Source organism: Phycodurus eques, unplaced genomic scaffold, assembly GCF_024500275.1.
Source record: "Phycodurus eques isolate BA_2022a unplaced genomic scaffold, UOR_Pequ_1.1 contig_27, whole genome shotgun sequence".
NCBI classification, from domain to species: domain Eukaryota; kingdom Metazoa; phylum Chordata; class Actinopteri; order Syngnathiformes; family Syngnathidae; genus Phycodurus; species Phycodurus eques.
In genome coordinates, this window is record NW_026904024.1 from 294,974 (window position 1) to 312,507 (window position 17,534).

General features: G+C 49.3%; 1 protein-coding gene across 1 annotated transcript; it reads left to right on the plus strand.

Annotated features, from left to right (window-relative positions):
• Positions 1 to 5,056: 5,056 nt before the first annotated feature.
• Positions 5,057 to 15,603, plus strand: adissp (adipose secreted signaling protein). Its single transcript, XM_061669899.1, has 6 exons — positions 5,057 to 5,213; positions 6,928 to 7,023; positions 10,603 to 10,742; positions 10,971 to 11,109; positions 11,264 to 11,389; positions 14,874 to 15,603. The coding sequence occupies exons 2-6, from the start codon at positions 7,002 to 7,004 to the stop codon at positions 14,972 to 14,974; spliced, it is 528 nt and encodes a 175-aa protein (XP_061525883.1). The 5' UTR covers positions 5,057 to 5,213; positions 6,928 to 7,001; the 3' UTR covers positions 14,975 to 15,603.
• Positions 15,604 to 17,534: the final 1,931 nt, after the last annotated feature.

Below are 17,534 nucleotides of genomic sequence, written 5' to 3' on the forward strand. Positions count from 1 at the left end.
GAATTTCCCCCAAGCAACCCGGACGTCGTTTTCCATGGCCTCACCGGACTCCTCCCACGCCCGGGACCACCAAAGCTGCGTTGCGCTTGGCCAGCCGGTACCCATCAGCTTCTTCGGCTTGACGGCATCCCTTACCACGGGTGTCCACCAACGGGTTCAGGGATTGCCGCCACGACGGGCATCTAACACCTTACGGCCACAGTTCTGGCCGGCCGCCTCAACGATGGAGGCGCAGAACATGGTCACCACGGACTCAAAGAAAACAAATGTTTGAAAAATCGACTAGATAGCTGGTCATCTTTCCTCCACATGCTAAATCTAGACTCTAGATTCCTTTGCATGGGTAGGGTGCCGTTTGACAATAACTCGACCGTTATTGTTTGTGGTTCCGGCGTCTGTGGGGGCGGGGGACTTTCTTCACTCCTTCCCGATCTCGGGGGTGGGGGAGAACCGCTGGGGCGACCACCTGGGGAGTACCGGCGGTGCGATGGTGACTCGCCCATGTTCCGTGGGTGCCGGAGCGGTGCCAGCTGGCGCCCGCCTGGGTCCCCCGCTCCGGCTGCCGGTGGGAGCGGTGGGGCCCCGCTGTCGCTCCTCACATCTGGGCACATACACGTATGAAAGGGTTCCTGGGGGACTGGGATGGGATCGGGAGGGTGTGGGTGTCGGACCGGGTTACAGCGCGTCTGTTTCCCGGTCCGTGCGCCCTGCCTGCCCCCCTGGATTTTAAATGCATCACGCACACTTCCTATGTTTGCATGTTTGTAAACCCAGTGCCATCGGTGGAGAAACAGCGACCCCACGACTTCCATGATTACACTCATGCGGGAGCTGCTGTCAGCCACAGCTCACACCCAGTCGCTCACCCACAAAATCGCTCAGGTCACACGCCACACTACCGGGCCCCACCTGTCAAAGGCACATGATGTACAAAAACACTTCATTACGTACGCCAATTGCTAATTGATGACCCACAAAAAGGTCTCGTTGGCAAGGGTCGAGACACATCTCGTGATGGGTGTGAGCAAACAGCTGTCTCAAGACCATCGCCAAGTCGTTGTTGCAAGACATAACGATGGCATCGGTTACAGGCGCATATCGAAGCTTCTGAACGTTCCAGTGAGCGCGGACGGCGGGGGCCACGATACCCAAGCGGAAAGCCAGTCACACCGCCGTAGATTTGCCTCGATCGGGTGCTCCTCGCAAGATTTCTCACAGAGGAGTGCAAAGAATAATCAGAAGAGTTGTCCAAGAGCCAAGGACCACCTGTGGAGAGCTTCAAGAAGACCTGCAATTGGCAGTTACTGTCGTCACAGGGAAAACAGCGAATGATGCACTGGCCGTGGCCCGTATGCACGCTCGCCACGCAAGACCCCGTTGCTGAAGAAAGAAAAAAAGCATGTCAAAGCTCGTTTCAAGTTGGCTGAACAAGCCGGTTAAATACTGGGAGAATACACTCTGGTCTGGTGAGAGTCAAACTGAACTGTTTGGATCCCATCACGAACACCGCGTTTGGAGGAGAAATGGCACTGCACAGCACCCTAAAAACAGCAAGCGTGAAGTGTGAAGTTCGGAGGTGGGAACACGATGGTGAGGGGCCGCTTCCCGGCAAACGCTACCGGTAAACGTCGCGTTATTGAAGGAAGGAAAAACGGACCAAATCCTTCGACAAAAATCTGCTGCCATCTACGAGGAGGATGAAAATGAAACGGGGGCGGACGTTTCAGCGGGATCGTGATCCAAAACCTATTGCCGAGGGGAAAAGGATAAAGCCGCTCCAACGGCCCGGCCGATCGCCTGACTTGAATCCGATCCGCAAATCTTTGGGAAGAACTGAGACCCGAGGTCCTTACAAGAGGCCCACTGGACCCTCCGAGATTTGAAGACTGTTTGTGTGGAGGAATGGGTCGAAACTCACCCCAGAGCAATGACTAGTTTCTCCTTCCAGGAGGCGTCTTGAAGCCGTCCTTGCAGACGGAGGCTTTTGTGCTAAGTATTAAATAAATACCAGTTGGCGTGTTCAATACCTTTTCCCTGTGTCATTTCACGTTTTTCCACACAACTTCAATTCTGATCTGATTTGTTCGACTTTCTTCGTATGTCTGGATGACTTGGGTGGTTCCCAACATCCGGTGCAACGTTCATGTCAATAGCACCTTTGGAAATATATTGAGTGAGAAACACGGTGACGTGTTCAACCCTTATTTCAGCCGCTGTAAATTGAAAACAGAATGATGATGAGTTCCTCAGTGAGCGGAATACGTGAACAAACCTGCTACGTGGAACCCAACCGGAGGCCGCTTCTTGCGAAGAGCGTCCGGTCGATGCCGTTGAGGCTCCTTCTCCTCTTTTGCGCCACAAAGTTCTTGTCCGCATTTCCACGCGATAAACACAACACGGGATCTGCTCACGCTCGATCACACACGCCCACAAAAGCGTTTCTTTGCGATGCGCTAGCTAGCAAGCTAAGCTAAACTAGGCCGAGAAGCTTCAACGGGTCGCGGCCGGACACGACGGTTGAACGGACGACGGTGATCCCCAACAAAGGAGGTCGTTTGAACTCTCAGCCGGCTTCGGGACGCTGCGTCGACGCAACCTTTCGACCTCTTTTCGCAAAGGCTCCCTCCTCCCGAGCGAGGGCCAACACAGATTTGTTAGGCAGATGCGACCCGCCCGTTTTGCGCTCCGTGCCGACGGCGACGCTAAGCTAGGAAGGTCAAAGTCGTCGTGTGTGTTTGTGTGTGCGGAGCGCAAGAAAACCAAAAGACCGAGGATGCGGTGCGTTGTGCTGCGTGCGGCTGAGGAACCCTTTGCCGACAAGGGAACTGGGAGTTCCTTTCACGTGGATTTCGTTTCGCGTCTGTTTGCTTTTTGAATTGGATTTATTGATTGTGTCGACGTCTTGTACTGTTAGCATACGCTTTGGCGTTGACAAAACAGGGCTAACCCTAACCCGCATTGCCTTCTATGGGCACGCCGACCTTGCCATGATAGCCTCATATTTACATTTGATATATTTGTATATTTTGTATTTATATATATATATACATATATATATATATATATTTATATTTGTATATGTACATTTTTTCCCCTTTTTTTTAATATATTTTTTTTATATTTATATTTTATTGTAATATAGTTACAATAAGAAAATGTGTCTTTGTTCCTCTATTTATGCCAGTGAGGCATAGTGACAGACACAGCAAATGATGAATGGTCTTCTATGAGATGGCAGGAAGTCAATACTGTCGTTCATGGATCCACTTTTTGCGACATTTTTGTTTGTCGGCGTGCCGTGAGATTTTTCAATTGTAAAATAGGTTCCTTGGCTCCATCGAGGTTGGCAATCACCGCTCTCGTCAGGTCGTGGATTCTAATCGGTCCGGTCGAACCAACATCTCACAACATGACAGAAATAACGGGTGCTGACTTACTGAAATGAAATGACTTTATTTTGAATTCAATGACTTCACCCACACCGAAACCTTCGAGCGTGATTCGACAGAACGCCGGCATGTTCACGTCCAACCGGGAATCGCCTTTGAGATGATCCTCTTTGGTGCAAGACAAACGGTTGGACAAATCAGAACACCATCTGGCAGAGGCGACCCTCACGGAGGAGCTACTGTATGTGCACGACCTCACCCGTTGAAAATTCTTCATTTCGATGGGACCGCTTCTCCTCACTAGGGTCACGGGCGTGCCGGGGCCTATGCCAGCTATCTTCGGGCGAGAGGCGGGGCCACACCCTGAACCGGTCGCCAGCCAATCGCGGGGCACTTTAAAGCAAACAAGCATTCGCACTCACATTCACACCTACGGGCGATTGAGAGTCTTCAATCGACCTACCACGCTTGCTTTTGGGATGTGTGAGGAAAGCGGAGTGCCCGGAGAAAAGCCACGCGGGCACGCGGAGAAAAATGCAAACTCCACCCAAGCGGGGCCGGGATTTGAATCCCGGTCTTCAGAACTGTGAGGCAGACGCTCTAACCGGTCGCCCGCCGTGCCGCCGTACGGTAAAACCACACAAGGAATTTGTTCCTGGCCGTCGGAGCAACGAGTACAACGGCAAACGAGCCACAGTGACAAAATATAATTTTAGGACCTAAACACAAAAGTGCACAGCCTCACTGAGCAATGTCACAGTGACACAGTGACTCTCGTGCAAATACGCAAAGTCCTCAAGCAAGTTCAAGTGACCAACACTGCCGTAACTCTGCTACAAAGACAATTGAGCAAAGGATGCAGAGAACCCTCAAGCACTTATTCACTTGGCCGCCGACCCCCCTGCTCGCTGTTCATGCCAAACTTTACACTTCTAGTGAGAACAACTCATCATTCGTGAAGAAGGAAGAAATAGCTTGCTTAGTTGTTCTGGACTTAAGATCTTTTTACTAAAATGGAGTATAAATACACACACACACACACACACACACATATATATATATATACACGTGAGCTAATTTTGAGTGTATTTTATTTTAATGGGTATTTCACCACTTATTTAACCTGGTTTCTCTTGGGGTGCCAACATATTTTTCTTTATTTTAAGAAACATTCGGTGCAATTCTCCTACTGCAATGGTAGACCATTTCACTTGTTTCTCGTCTGAATCATCTCCAAACAAGTATATACTTCTTATATTTAATTCGAATTTTTGCAGTGTCAGAATGCCTGGAATTGTAAAGAATCAATAACTATTTGAAACGAGTACTTTAAGCGTGGCTGTATTCGGCACGGGACACCTAATTTAACAAAACATTGCTCAAGTCGACACGTACTGAAAAATAGGGAGGTAGGTCCCTGTCAATCAGCTATCGACGTCAGCAAAGCCAATTCGCGCCAGCGGGGGGCGCCACATAACCGTTTGTTCCGACAAGTCACGTGACCCAAACGCGGAAATGGAATGGCGAGGGCTGGGAGGAGAAAAGGGTTGGGTCACGTGACCCAAACGCGGAAATGGAATGGCGAGGGCTGGGAGGAGAATAGGGTTGGGTCACGTGACCCAAACGCGGAAATGGAATGGCGAGGGCTGGGAGGAGAATAGGGTTGGGTCACGTGACCCAAACGCGGAAATGGAATGGCGAGGGCTGGGAGGAGAAAAGCTGAGTTGATGCGGAAGGAAACATACAAGCAACGCGCTGCCGACGACGCCAAAGCCAAAGCCAAAGGAGGAATGTGTAAACCCCCACTTTGAGCTTCTCCAATCAGTAAGTGGCTCTTTTTAGTGATTTGTCTTGTATAACCAACATTACTTGAGACGGAAACAATGGGTGCCAACTTACTGGAATTAAATGACTTCATAACAAATACTGTGATGTAAACAGTCCCACTCGTGCAAATAGAAGGCAGTAATGTTGCCCCTCAAATCGTGATAAATGTGCAAATTCGGGTTAGTCTTTGTAACACTGACATGAAAAAAAAACAACCGAAAGACGTCGTCTCTCCAGCGTCACTCAAATGTTTTCTACTGGATGGAGGGGAAAAAAAAAAAAAAAAGGAGAAGCATAAACAAACCACTGTAACATAAAGAAAAAAATTTAATTCAGTGATTCCTTCATGTACCACTAGAGGGAGGTCGCATCTCACTTATGGTACTTATATCACACTTTAAAAAACAAAAATCTGTATAATGTGAAAGTTCACATACAGATTATGCCCTTTACACACTTTTTATTTTAGTCAAATACAGTTTCGAGATTTTGTCAACTTTAATATTATATTTTGTCAGCTAAAACAAGACAAACACTAGGCATGTCACAATAACACTTTTATGAATCAGAATCATCTTTATCTTTAAGACGATATATATTTGCTTAAAAAATATCACGACAAATAATGTTGTTTTTGTAATCCCCCTGAAATCATGAAAAATAAGGCCCGCCTTTATTTTGAATGTATTTGATTGCTTTTAAATCTTTAAATTCTTTAAACCTTCTATTCCGATTAGAATCGGTTTAGAAGCACAAACCAAATGAAAACGCTCTCTATAAAAACCTCAGTTGGAATAAACGGGCCGAGTCCGAATGCAACTTCATTCGGTTTCGCGAGGGTGCGACGTTCCTTTTGCCAAACTGTTTGGAAGTACAATTTCGCCATTCGGTATAGAGGCGGGAAAAGCGGTCTGCGCATCCTTCGTCCTGACGTAAATGCGCGGTGAAGTCATCGTTTGCGCGCACGGCATAAATATGGCGGCTCCCCGTGGAGCTCTTATGCGACGGAGATCTTGTTTTCAACTGTTATAGCGGCTCAGGAAATGGAATGGAAAAAGAGTTTCCAGAGTTTAGCTCAGACGATGCGAGGCCGGTATACCCGTGCTTCCTTGACGGTCAAGAGACTGTTATGCGGTCATTCAAAATACGCAGCATGTCGTTCTGTTTGTTTTCTGTTTAGATTGACGGGAAACTTAAACTGGGAGTAGCAATAAACAGCTTGAAACCTTTTTTTGGAAGAATCCATTGTTCACTGTCTGCCACTAGTCACTCACTATCTTATTGCTTACAGAATTGAGTATACTCATAAATCAAGGTACCAGGTGTATTAATAACTATTTTGAGGGGGCGCGTCAGTCAAGGAGTTTTTTCCGCTATTCGCGGCTGGGCTTGGGCCACGTTAGTGTGTGGAAGAGCATTTAATTGATCTGCCTGTCATTGTGTGTTGCTGGCATAGATACATGCAGAAAGATATATATATTTTTTTCGATTTGTAATTTTCGGACGAAGTTGAAAACGGGTCATTTGCCGCAGTGGTTCGTAATCGCGGTTCTGATGAGAGCCAACGCAAGAGCGGCGACGATGACATGGGACGTGGCCACCGTCCACCTAATCCTCTTATTGACTCGTTTTGCTCCACTTGCTGCACATCTGCGCTCCTGGTTCGCGAGCATCTCGATCATTGCTTTTTTTATTTGGTCTCCTCTTCCAGCCGGCTGCCAAGGTGAGACGCCGTTGTGGGTGACGGCCAGGCTGCGAGACGGCGTCCGCTGTGCTCTCGGGATCATGGCCGCCGCAAAGGAAAAGAGTGAGTGCCGACTCCGTTTGCTCCCACCCGTTGGTCGATGTTCGTTCTACCCCCGGGAATGGACACCGCGTCACGTCAGTGTCGACGGGATTCCAGACAGACGGAGCAGAACAGAATAGGGGCCCTTCGATAATGTTTTTCCAAGCCGAGCATCGTAATATACAACGCGCGTCGGAGTGGACTCTTAGATTCCATCCATCCATTTACTTCCGCTCGTCCGAGGTCGGGTCGCGGGGGCCGCAGCTTCGCTTTCGCCGGCCATTTCGTCCGCCTCACCTTGGGGGGGGGGATCCTGGTTGAAATCTAACTATGAATCTAAACTGCACTAAAACCTTTCCAGATGCACTTAATTTCTCGTCAAAATGTGGACAGCGTTATTAAAAAGGTTCAAATAACGATCGCAATTCAACCAGCAAATTTTTGGGGGGATGTCGATTCAAACGCTAAGAGAAAGTCAAATGAAGTTCGCCTGGAAAGGTTAGAGAAGTCGTGCCTTTTAGGGTCATCCTGAAAATGTCACCTGAATTCAGCCCAATATCCTCGAACGGAGCAAAAGAAAAAAATGTCCCGTCAATTTGACACGTCACAGAAAGGACTCTCGTCAGCGGGACAGTGAATGAATGGCGAAAGAAATTTCGAGACCTACTTTCACCTTTCTGACGCTGCGAGTGTGTAGCTGAGAGCTCTGAAAATCCCGCCTCCACGGACCTTCCGGCTGTCAAGCAAATACGCGGAGGCCGCTTCCTCTCACGGCTCGGAAGCGGAATTTCCAGCGACGGCGTGATGACCGTGAGTCGTGCCAGCGGGGCGATTTTGCCTCAGAGGGCCAATGTGCTTCTGTGGCCGCCGAAGCAAATGAAATATCTGCCCCCGTGGATACACCTTTCCCCTCTTTGTCCCCCGCAACGTGCGGTCGGGCGACTGTGAGGCCGCTTGACCGGTCCTCCGACGTCCTCTCCAACCGCGGTCGGGCTGGCAATGGGCCGCGGGGTTGGATCTCGTCCGCCGGCTGCCTCGCGGCCCGACTCGCGGTGGCGGATGGCAAGACGCGTCGTCCAAATAGTACAAAACACACTAGATTTCACGGAAGATGCATTTCTTCAAGTTGTGTGGCCAATTAGTTAGCTATATGCTATCTTCCCTTGGATACTGTCTTTATCATCCAATATATTTATATGTGCAACTGTTACCATATGATACAAGAATGTAGGAAACGTTTGACGATAAGGTTTTTTTTTGTGTGTGCTGTTCGGCTGTTAGGTCAAGCAGAATGGGGCATCCGTATCCCTTTTATGACGGAACGGTTTTACTGTGTCACAATGGAGTTTTTATGCTCCCGCTGTGGTTTCTATTTATTGAGAATCAGAATCGAATAGAACAAAGTTTCTGGAGGGGAGTGAGAAAAGAAGACAAAAGATCATCATATATCGAGAACAATGAAACCTTTTTATGGGGCAGCAGTGCTCCACCCTGGGAGGGAAGGACAGGACGAGGACAATAGAAGAAGCATGCAGGACAAGGGCCGTGATACAACTGAAGTGTGGTGGGAGTGAGTATGTAAATCGTAAGTCTGTAGGACGAGAGTGTGAGTGAGGGGATACGCAAGCAGTTGGCATATTCATGAATGGTTTGGGGCCGCACAGCCAGCGAAAAAGTCCCAGGGGTGTGTCATGACTGAGGACCCCACCCGATCAATCGAGAGGCGCGATCGGAGTCCAGGAGTCCACCCGGCGGCCGGGACGCATCCCACACGGAGGGACCCGGGGCGGTCCGCCGGCCCCACCGAGGCGCCACGACAACCGGCCACGCGGAGGAGGCCGCGGGGACCCGATGACACCAAAGCCAAACCGCCCCCGGGAGAGCAAGATGCCCCCCAACCTGCAGGGCAGATAATGTTTGACTAATTGACTAAAACATTCCAGAAGGGCAGGATGCTTTGCACATATTCCCAAAATGTGTTCATTCTTGATAGGATTTGACCAAACTGTGTCTCATTTTGACATGAGTCGCGTTGCTGCAGCTGGAGCATACGATGACAGAACTCCACTGCTTCAGCCTGACTTTCACAGGGTGCAGGTGGTGTGTTTGATGTGGTGGCGCTGGTGCTGTTCCCCGAGATGCCCGAGGCTCACCCCTGACTTGCATTTGTGGCCTTTGTGTCGTGCGGGGTGAAACGTCTCATCCGGCTCAGTTGGCAAACGGATTTGACATCAGACAGTCGCTAGTGGCGCTATTGTGATGGTAACGCTGGTGGCGTTCATGCAAAGTTCTTAAAACATGACATCACGTTCAAGTCCAGTGACGATCCAGGCTTGCAGTACCTTCCCACTACCTGTGGGTGTTGCTAGTGCTCCATCCGTTGTCCCAGACAGAAGGAACAAATGCCACTGAAAACAGCGGAGAAAGCAGAAGTCTTTGTTGGTGAGACTCTTCAGGCTGGCCGCGGGTGGAAGTAAATTAATTTAGCGTCCGGGTGAGAACTCGGTGCTGCGCACCCTCTCCGCCGCAGCGCCGTTGATGTTCAGGGGCGCGTGGTGGGAGTGTGTGCTCCTGAAGTCCATAACAATCTCCTTGGTTTTCTCCACGTTCAGGGAGAGATTGTTGTCCATGCGCCACCCGGTCAGGCGGCTCACCTCACTCCTGTCGTCTGTCTCGACCCCGTTGCCGATGAGACCCAGCTGGTCCAGTTTCCAGATCAGTTGTTTAGAATCATCTCTATTTGCCAAGTGTGTCCAAAAAACACACAAGGAATTTGTCTCCGGGACTTGGAGCCGCTCCACTCCGACAACAGACGGTCGATTGACAGAGAACGCTTTGGAGACAGAAAGACATTGACCAAAAAACAGTCATTGAGCAATAAAAGGTTGCTCGTTATCTGGTAAAGCCGGTACATTTTCTTTCAATACATTTTTTTGACAATTGTGCAAAAAGATGCAGAGTCCTCTGGCACTCAGAGCAGTTCGAAATAGTAGTAGAAGAGCGTTGCGATAGAACTTTATTCAACTAGTTTTTCACAGATTAGGAAGATTATGTGGCTGTGAGTATTGCCGTCTCGGTGTTGCTTTGGCATTTGTGTGTGAATGTTCGAATGCCGACTTTAGCTAGCCTGTCAATGGGGTTTTCCGTTGAGTGTTAGCATTAAGCTAGCAATCTCGATAACAATGTCTTGTATTTCAACATACAATGTATTCAATTCTTTTTGTTTTGCGTTTAGTCCAAATTGGGTGTCATTAAACGGCTTGAAACGGGCTCAGGGAGGGCAGAAGAACATGCGTCACACGCTTGCTGCAAGATGCGCCGGATGCGTTCAGGGTATGTTTACAACGCAGGAATTTGCATACAACACCTGCGCTGTGGCACGTTAGTTGTTTATGATGGTTATAATGTTTCTATATTACAATGAGAAGCCTCGGTATAATATCCAGCGGACTTTTTAAAAAAATTGTATCTCGAAGTTCACAGTGGTCTGCCTTTTTTTTTTTTTTAGATCCAAGGTCACAGAATTGCTCCAAATGCAATCTGGGAAATGGGGCTGGCGAATGAGCGCATTTGCCAAACTCCCTCCTTGCTCTTCCTCAGGCTCCGCCGAGGCGGGAGGCGTTCGCTTCTCCGGGAGACCCCCGGCGGCCGGCGGCCCGTCGCGCGTCCGCTTCGATGACGAGCTGCACGACTCGGTTATCGTGGTCGCCGCGGAGGATGACGGCGGCTTCCTGGTGAAGGTGACGCCGACCTTGCCGCGGCAGCTGTCGTCGGGACCGTTCGCATGATGTGCGACGGGGAAGATTAAAGTTTGATCTGTGTTAATCTCCTGCGTCGGACAGAAAAGCTCAGGACAATCGTATCATCGGTGCACAAAATCACCCCGAGCCTTCTTTTTATGCTTCAGCTTGGCACGCACACAAAGGTGCGTCCCCTATTCGATTCAACTTCCTCCCGTCTCTGTCCAGGTGGGCTTTCTGAAGGCGCAGCACCGCTACGAAATTGCCTTCACCCTGCCCGAGGTCCCGGCTCTCGGAAAGGACGCGTGTCTGGCACCGATGCCGAGCCCCCACCTACGGGTCGTCGATGTCTCGCCCGCTCCTGAAGGTGCGGCAAAAAGGGCCCTTTTTTGTCCGGGGTGAAAGGGCAGGTGTCTGAGCACCACCTAATAGCTATGTGTGCATGTGTCTGATGAGAGGTCAAGCTGAATCCCTTCTCGGCGTGCACGTGCGCGCGTGTGTTGTCCACTCCGCCCCTGCAGGAGGTCTGAAGGTGACGTGCGAGTATATGGCTCAGCACGAGGGGGTGCTGTGTGAGCGGCTGCAGCTGCTGAGCGAGGCCGACGACGACGTGTGCGTCGTGGTCAAAGTCCACGCCAGAGTCATGGGTATGATTCTGTTCACCATCTCTCTTTTCCTGTTTAGGGTTGGGGGGGGGGGGGGGGGGCGGAGCAACACACGTAGACAGAATGTGGCAATACTCACGGGCATGCCGTCTTTGTCCTCAGCGAAACGACTAATCTGACTATAACGGCTTACTGGGGAGTGATCGTCTCAATTTACAAACCCCAAATCTACGAGATGAAATTTAATACAGCGGAACCTCGATAAAACGTGCATTAGATGTGCATTAGAGAAATTACGGTAATATGGATGCATATGCCCTCAAAAAAAAAAAAAAGGGAAAAAAAAAGTGCTTCAGTATAACGGACATTTGGCTGTATCGGACGACCCCCGCCCCTATTAGCCCGTTATATCGAGGTTCCACTGTGCACTACAAAGACAAGATAGTTCATGTTCAAACTGAAAAAGTTTGTTTTTATGCTAATATACACTCGTTTTGAATTTGATGCCTTCAACATGTTCCTGAAAACTGGGACAGGGGCATGTCCACCGCTTTGTTACAACACTCAATTAGCATTTGTGAACTGTCGAAGCTTTGTAGGTTGAATTCTTTCCCTTTCTTGCTTGATGTACAAGCCTCCGTTGCTCAACAGTCTCGGGCGGTCTGTTATGGTATTTTGCGCTTCATAATACGCCACACATTTTCAATGGGAGACAGGTCTGGACTGCTGGCGGGCCAGTATAGTACTTGCACTCTTTTACCACTAAGCCGCGCTGTTGGAACGCGTATGTGAATGTAGCGTGGCATTGTTTTGCTGAAATAATCAGGGATGTCCTTGAAAAAGATGTTGCTTGGATAACAGCTATGTTGCGGCAAGACAATTATGGACATTTCAGCATGAATGGTTAATGGTTTTGAACTTTGCGCTGATAACAATCCAGATTGTCCTTTTCCTCGTTGGCCCGGAAGACATGATATCCATGATTTCCGAAACCAATTGAAAATCAGACATGCAAACACAGAATGCATGAAAAAGGTGACAAAAAAAAAAACCCAAAACATTTTAGGAGGGGTCTGGGCGGGGTCCCCCGAGCCACCGCAGAGAATTTTCTTGATTTTTAACATAAATTAAGAAATCTGGAAGACTGAAGAGTACAATAAGGCAAAAAAAAAAAAATGTGTTCATGCAGAAAAACATTTATTTACAGCGAGCGCTCAAGTACATGTTGATCTACAAAGTTGAGATTCGAATGACATTTTCCTCATTTGTTTGCTTTTTGTCGTTCTGGCCTCCGACTTGAGCCAGGCCCATCTGTACCCGCGCCCGATGCCAGCTTCAAGCTGTGCCGCATCAATAGCATCCTCCTCATCCTTTAAGCACTCTCATTCTGGGAAAGAATTGACTCAAATCATTGTCTGTTTCACTTCATTTTTCACTCTTACCAAATTCAAAGGCTCATCCCAAACGCATCCTCCGGAAAAATACAGGAAATTTTTTTTTTTCTGTTTTTATTGGCCATTTCTGAATTTGAAGTTAGTTCATTCTGTGTTGTGACATAATCCTGAACATCGCTCCGTCGCTGAATACATTTAACAATAACATCTGTCAACTAATTAGATAATTGTAGCGGTGTTTCCTAATTAATACAAGATGTACTAGCGGATCAACTCTTCTTGCCGATGTTATGTGTGCTTCGCGGTTCCGCTGGGACCACGGCCACGACCCCATCGACAACCCCAATTCCTATGAAGTTGGGACGCTGTGTTAAACCATAAATAAAAACAGAATACAATGATTTGCAAATCATGTTCGACCTATACTTAATTGAATACACTACAAAGACAAGCTATTTCATGTTCAAACTGATCAACTTGATTGTTTTGAGCAAATCATCATGAACTTGGAATTTGATGGCTGCGACACGTTCCCAAAAAGCTGGGACAGGGTCGTGCTGACCACGGTGTTACATCGCCTTTTCTTTGAACAACATTCAATAAACGTTTGGGAACTGAGGACACGAATTGTTGAAGCTTTGTCGGTGGAATTCTTTCCCATTCTTGCTCGATGTACAGTATCAGGTGTTTTACAGTCCGGGGTGTGCGTTGTCGCATTTTACGCTTCATAATGCGCCACACATTTTCAACGGGAGACAGGTCTGGACCGCAGGCGGGCCAGTCTAGTACCCGCACTCTTTTACGACGAAGCCACGCTGTTGTAACACGTGCAGAATGTGGTTTGGCGTTGTCTTGCTGAAATAAGCAGGGGCGTCCGTGAAAAAGACGTTGCTTGGATGGCAGCACAGGTTTCTCCAAAACCGGTATCTACCTTTCAGCATTAATGGTGAAAGGTACACGGATGGTTCTTTTCCTCTTTGGCCCGGAGGACACGACGTCCACAATTTCCAAAAACAATTTGAAATGTGGACTCGTCGGACCACAGAACACTTCAGCAGGCACTGGGCGTCCCTGCTGAAGCTACTGCCCCCGCGACCCGACCTCGGATAAGTGGTAGAAGATGAATGGATGGAGGGATGGATGGATGGGTTTTCTGAAGTGTTCCTGAGCCCATGCGGTGATATCCTTTACACACTGATGTCGGTTTTTGGTGCAGTGCCGCCTGAGGGGTCGAAGGTCACGGGCATTCAATGTCGGTTTTGGGCCTTGCCGCTGACATGCAGTGATTTCTCCAGATTCTCTGGACCTTTGGATGAAATTATGGACCGTAGATGATGAAATCCCTCAATTCCTTGCAATTGTACGTTGAGGAACGTTGGCCTGAAACTGTTGGACTATTTTCTCACACACTTGTTCACAAAGAGGTGAACCTCGCCCCATCTTTGCTTGTGAACGACTGAGCCATTCAGGGAAGCTCCTTTTCTAGCCAATCATGGCACCCGCCTGTTCCCAATGAGCCTGTTCACCTGTGGGATCTTCCAAACAGGTGTTTGATGAGCATTCCTCAACCTTCTCTGTCTTTTTTGCCACCCAGCTGTCCCAGCTTCTTTGGAACGTGTAGCAAGCCATCAAATTCTAACTTCATGATTATTTGCTCAAAACAATCACGTTGATCAGTTTGAACATGAAATATCTTGTCTTTGTAGTGTATTCAATGAAATATAGGTTGAAAAAGATTTGAAATCATTGTATTCTGTTTTGATTTACATTTTACACGACGTCCCGACTTCATAGGAATTGGGGTTTGCGTATCACCAGAAAAAGCAGCACATCGTTCATGGAATCGAAGCACAGATCAAAAACACGTGACATTGTTTTGGCTGAGGGTTTTTGGGGGAGGCTGAAACAGACTCGTGGCATTTTCCATGAATTCAGATGTTTTTGAACCGAAGAACACACTTTATATGCGACAGCCGCAAAAACATCCATTCGTCAACGGGTCGTCTTTCTCTAAAGTGGGCCGACCGCTCTCCACGCGTAAGGAATCCGCGAGGTCCGTGCGCCGTTGCCACCCGCTGGCGTTCGGGGTCACGAGAACGGCAAGGACAACGAAAAGCGTGTCGCTCTTGCAGAGCGCCATCGCGGCACACCCATGCTGCCGGAGGGCGTCCGCTGCATCGGCGTGGAGCTGGACTGCGACTCGGAGCGGAGCGACTGGCGGGGCTTCGACTGAAGCCGCCCGCGGACGGACGGACGGACGGACGGACGACGACTGGGACCGGCTGCGTTTGGCCACACGGGAGCGGCGGCGCGCTCGGGAGGGTTGCGGTTTCCTCTCGGCTCGGAACGGGAGCCAATCGGCGGCAAAGGGAACTCTGGAGCGGGATGCTCCGCCGCCTGTCGTTTTCTGTGGCTCGTTATCGTATCACGTGATCGGTAATGGCAGAGGCCCGGCCCGCTCAATGTCCTTGTGAAAAGTGAGTATTGGAAATATTGCCGCTTGTTAGCCATCAAAAGGTCATCGTTGTTTGTAAGGAGAGAACAAAAACTTTTGCCAAAATGTCTTTACCGTTCGCTATCACCAATAAAGTCGATTTGCAACACGCCTTCTGGAAATGCTAATTCCATTTTGGATACATGCTGAGCACGCCTGCCTCACCGTCGTGAGGTTGCGGGTTCAAGTCCCGGCCCCGCCTGCGTGGCTTTTCTCCGGGGACGCCGGTTTCCTCCCACCTCCCAGAAACACGCGTGCTAGGTCGATCGATGACTCTAAATTGCCCTGCGAGTGGCTGGCGACCAGTTCGGGGTGTCCCCGAAGTCAGTCGGGCGACCCGAGTGACGATCGGCGGCACGGAAAATGAATGTTACGGATTTTCCCCTGTTGCTTGATAACTTTTTTTTTTTTTCATTTTGCAAACGGTCCTTCTAAGCCGGCCGCGCCCAAAGTCCGGCCCGCGGGCCAAGTCCGGCCCGTGTCCAAATGTCCTCCGACCCGAAGCATTATGTCATGAAATCGATAATATGTGGCCCGCCGGCACAGTTTACCACAGTACACAATACACGCATACAAAAAAAAAGCCATTTTATATTTCACCAGGCGGTGGCAGTAGACCTGTGGCCGCGCTCTCGTCGCGTGACCCCCGTGTGACCTTTCTAGCCCATTTCTAAAACGGCAACTGAAACGAAATTGAAAACCGATTCTCATTTGCAATAGACAGCGAAGTCGTTGATGTGGTTCCATGTTTACGTGTTCGTTCGCAACGGTGACGGTTCGAGGAACGTCAATTTTCATCTGACCCGATCCTTGCAAAAGTTTGCACACCCCGGCTCCGAGCCGTCTCGGCGGTCGAGGCGCCGTCGTCGCAATACGCCGGCGCTGCGGCGAGGCGGCCATTTTGGCTTCGCGTCATAGCGGACAGCACAAATAGCGCTAGTTCTCGGACAGGAAACGAATATGTGCAAGTGTCGGATCTATCGCGCGTCTCGACCGTTAGTACGATTGTATAAGGACGAGCGCGTCACGGGTTTGAGCGCTGAGGGTCGTTTGTGCACTTGTAGCTGCAGAGTCTAAAGGGCAACTTGGAACTTTTGCACAATTGTCACACAAAAAAAATACTCAACTAAATGTGGCGGCACGACCAGACAACTATGAACCCTTTATTGCTCAGTGACTGTTTTTTTCCGTCAATGTCTTTCTGTGTCCAAAGCGTTCTCCGTCAATTGACCGTCCGTTGTCGCCCTCGAGCGGCTCCGGCGACCGGAGGCGAATTCCTCGTGTGGTTTTTCGGACATACTTGGCGAATAAAGAGGATTCTGATCCTGAAATTGAGCAGTTCGTACGATTTGTATGAAGTCGCTGTTATGCAAGGAAGGTAGTTTCGGTGGGCCGCCGCCATCTTGACTGTGAAACGGCGTTTCACAGTCAAGTCGAATTTCTAGTGACAACATCTTACTGTACTTCTTTTAAGACAGATTGACTTTTGAAAAAGACGACGCTTCTCAAGTCCGTTCATACGAGTGCCGCTGGCGCATTTGGATTTTCTTTAAGGACAAAATGTCGTCTTCTTCTTCTTTGGTTTTTGTTTTGTTTCCAACGACCCCCCCCCCCCCACAATTTGCTCAGTCAATAAGGATCGTCTTTCAAATGCCTGACATTTGAACTCATGTGTAACTTTTTGAAAAGCGGGACTTCAGGCGTGGAAGTCACCGAGGCGGCCTGAAAAAGGGCCAAATGTACAATATATTGGTTCCGAGTGTCTTTAGCGTTATTGCTGAAATGGACCGAAACGATTGAAACGCGCACAGTTGGCCAACTGGTTTGTGCTGTTGCAGCACTGCTCGCCTTTAGGCTCCCGCTTGAAAACGGCTCTTTCGGGCCGGATCTTCCCCCAGCCTCGCAGTCCAAACTCGGGTGTGGGCACTATTCTGGAAGTTAGGATGCCGGAGGAAGGCATTCACAAATCGCCTTCCTCCTTCCTGCTGCTCCCCGCACCTTGTGCCGCCCACGTCCCGGATCTGGTCACCGTTGTCAAATGTCTTTGGTCGTTTCTATTTTGTCTCCAATAAACTGCGGCGCGCCGCGCAGTTTGTTGAGTGCCCGCTAGGTGGCGGTACGCTGCCGCAGGTCGTCCTTAGACAGCCGGCGAGGACACGCCGACGCGCCACCAACTCATGACTCGCGATGCTTTCGACGCTTCAATAACCGATTGTTATTTTTCATCATGATATCAATTACAGCAGATTAGTTTGTTGCCCCGAACAGAAATGACCAACAAAACGTCTTCGGCTCCAAC

Bases quoted from the DNA above. Each gene is read 5' to 3' on its own strand.
- adissp (XM_061669899.1), top strand. From the start codon at position 7,002: ATGGCCGCCGCAAAGGAAAAGA. The intron at 7,024-10,602 runs GTGAGTGCCGAC...GCTCTTCCTCAG, and splicing joins GGCCGCCGCAAAGGAAAAGA to GCTCCGCCGAGGCGGGAGGC. The intron at 11,110-11,263 runs GTGCGGCAAAAA...CCGCCCCTGCAG, and splicing joins TGTCTCGCCCGCTCCTGAAG to GAGGTCTGAAGGTGACGTGC.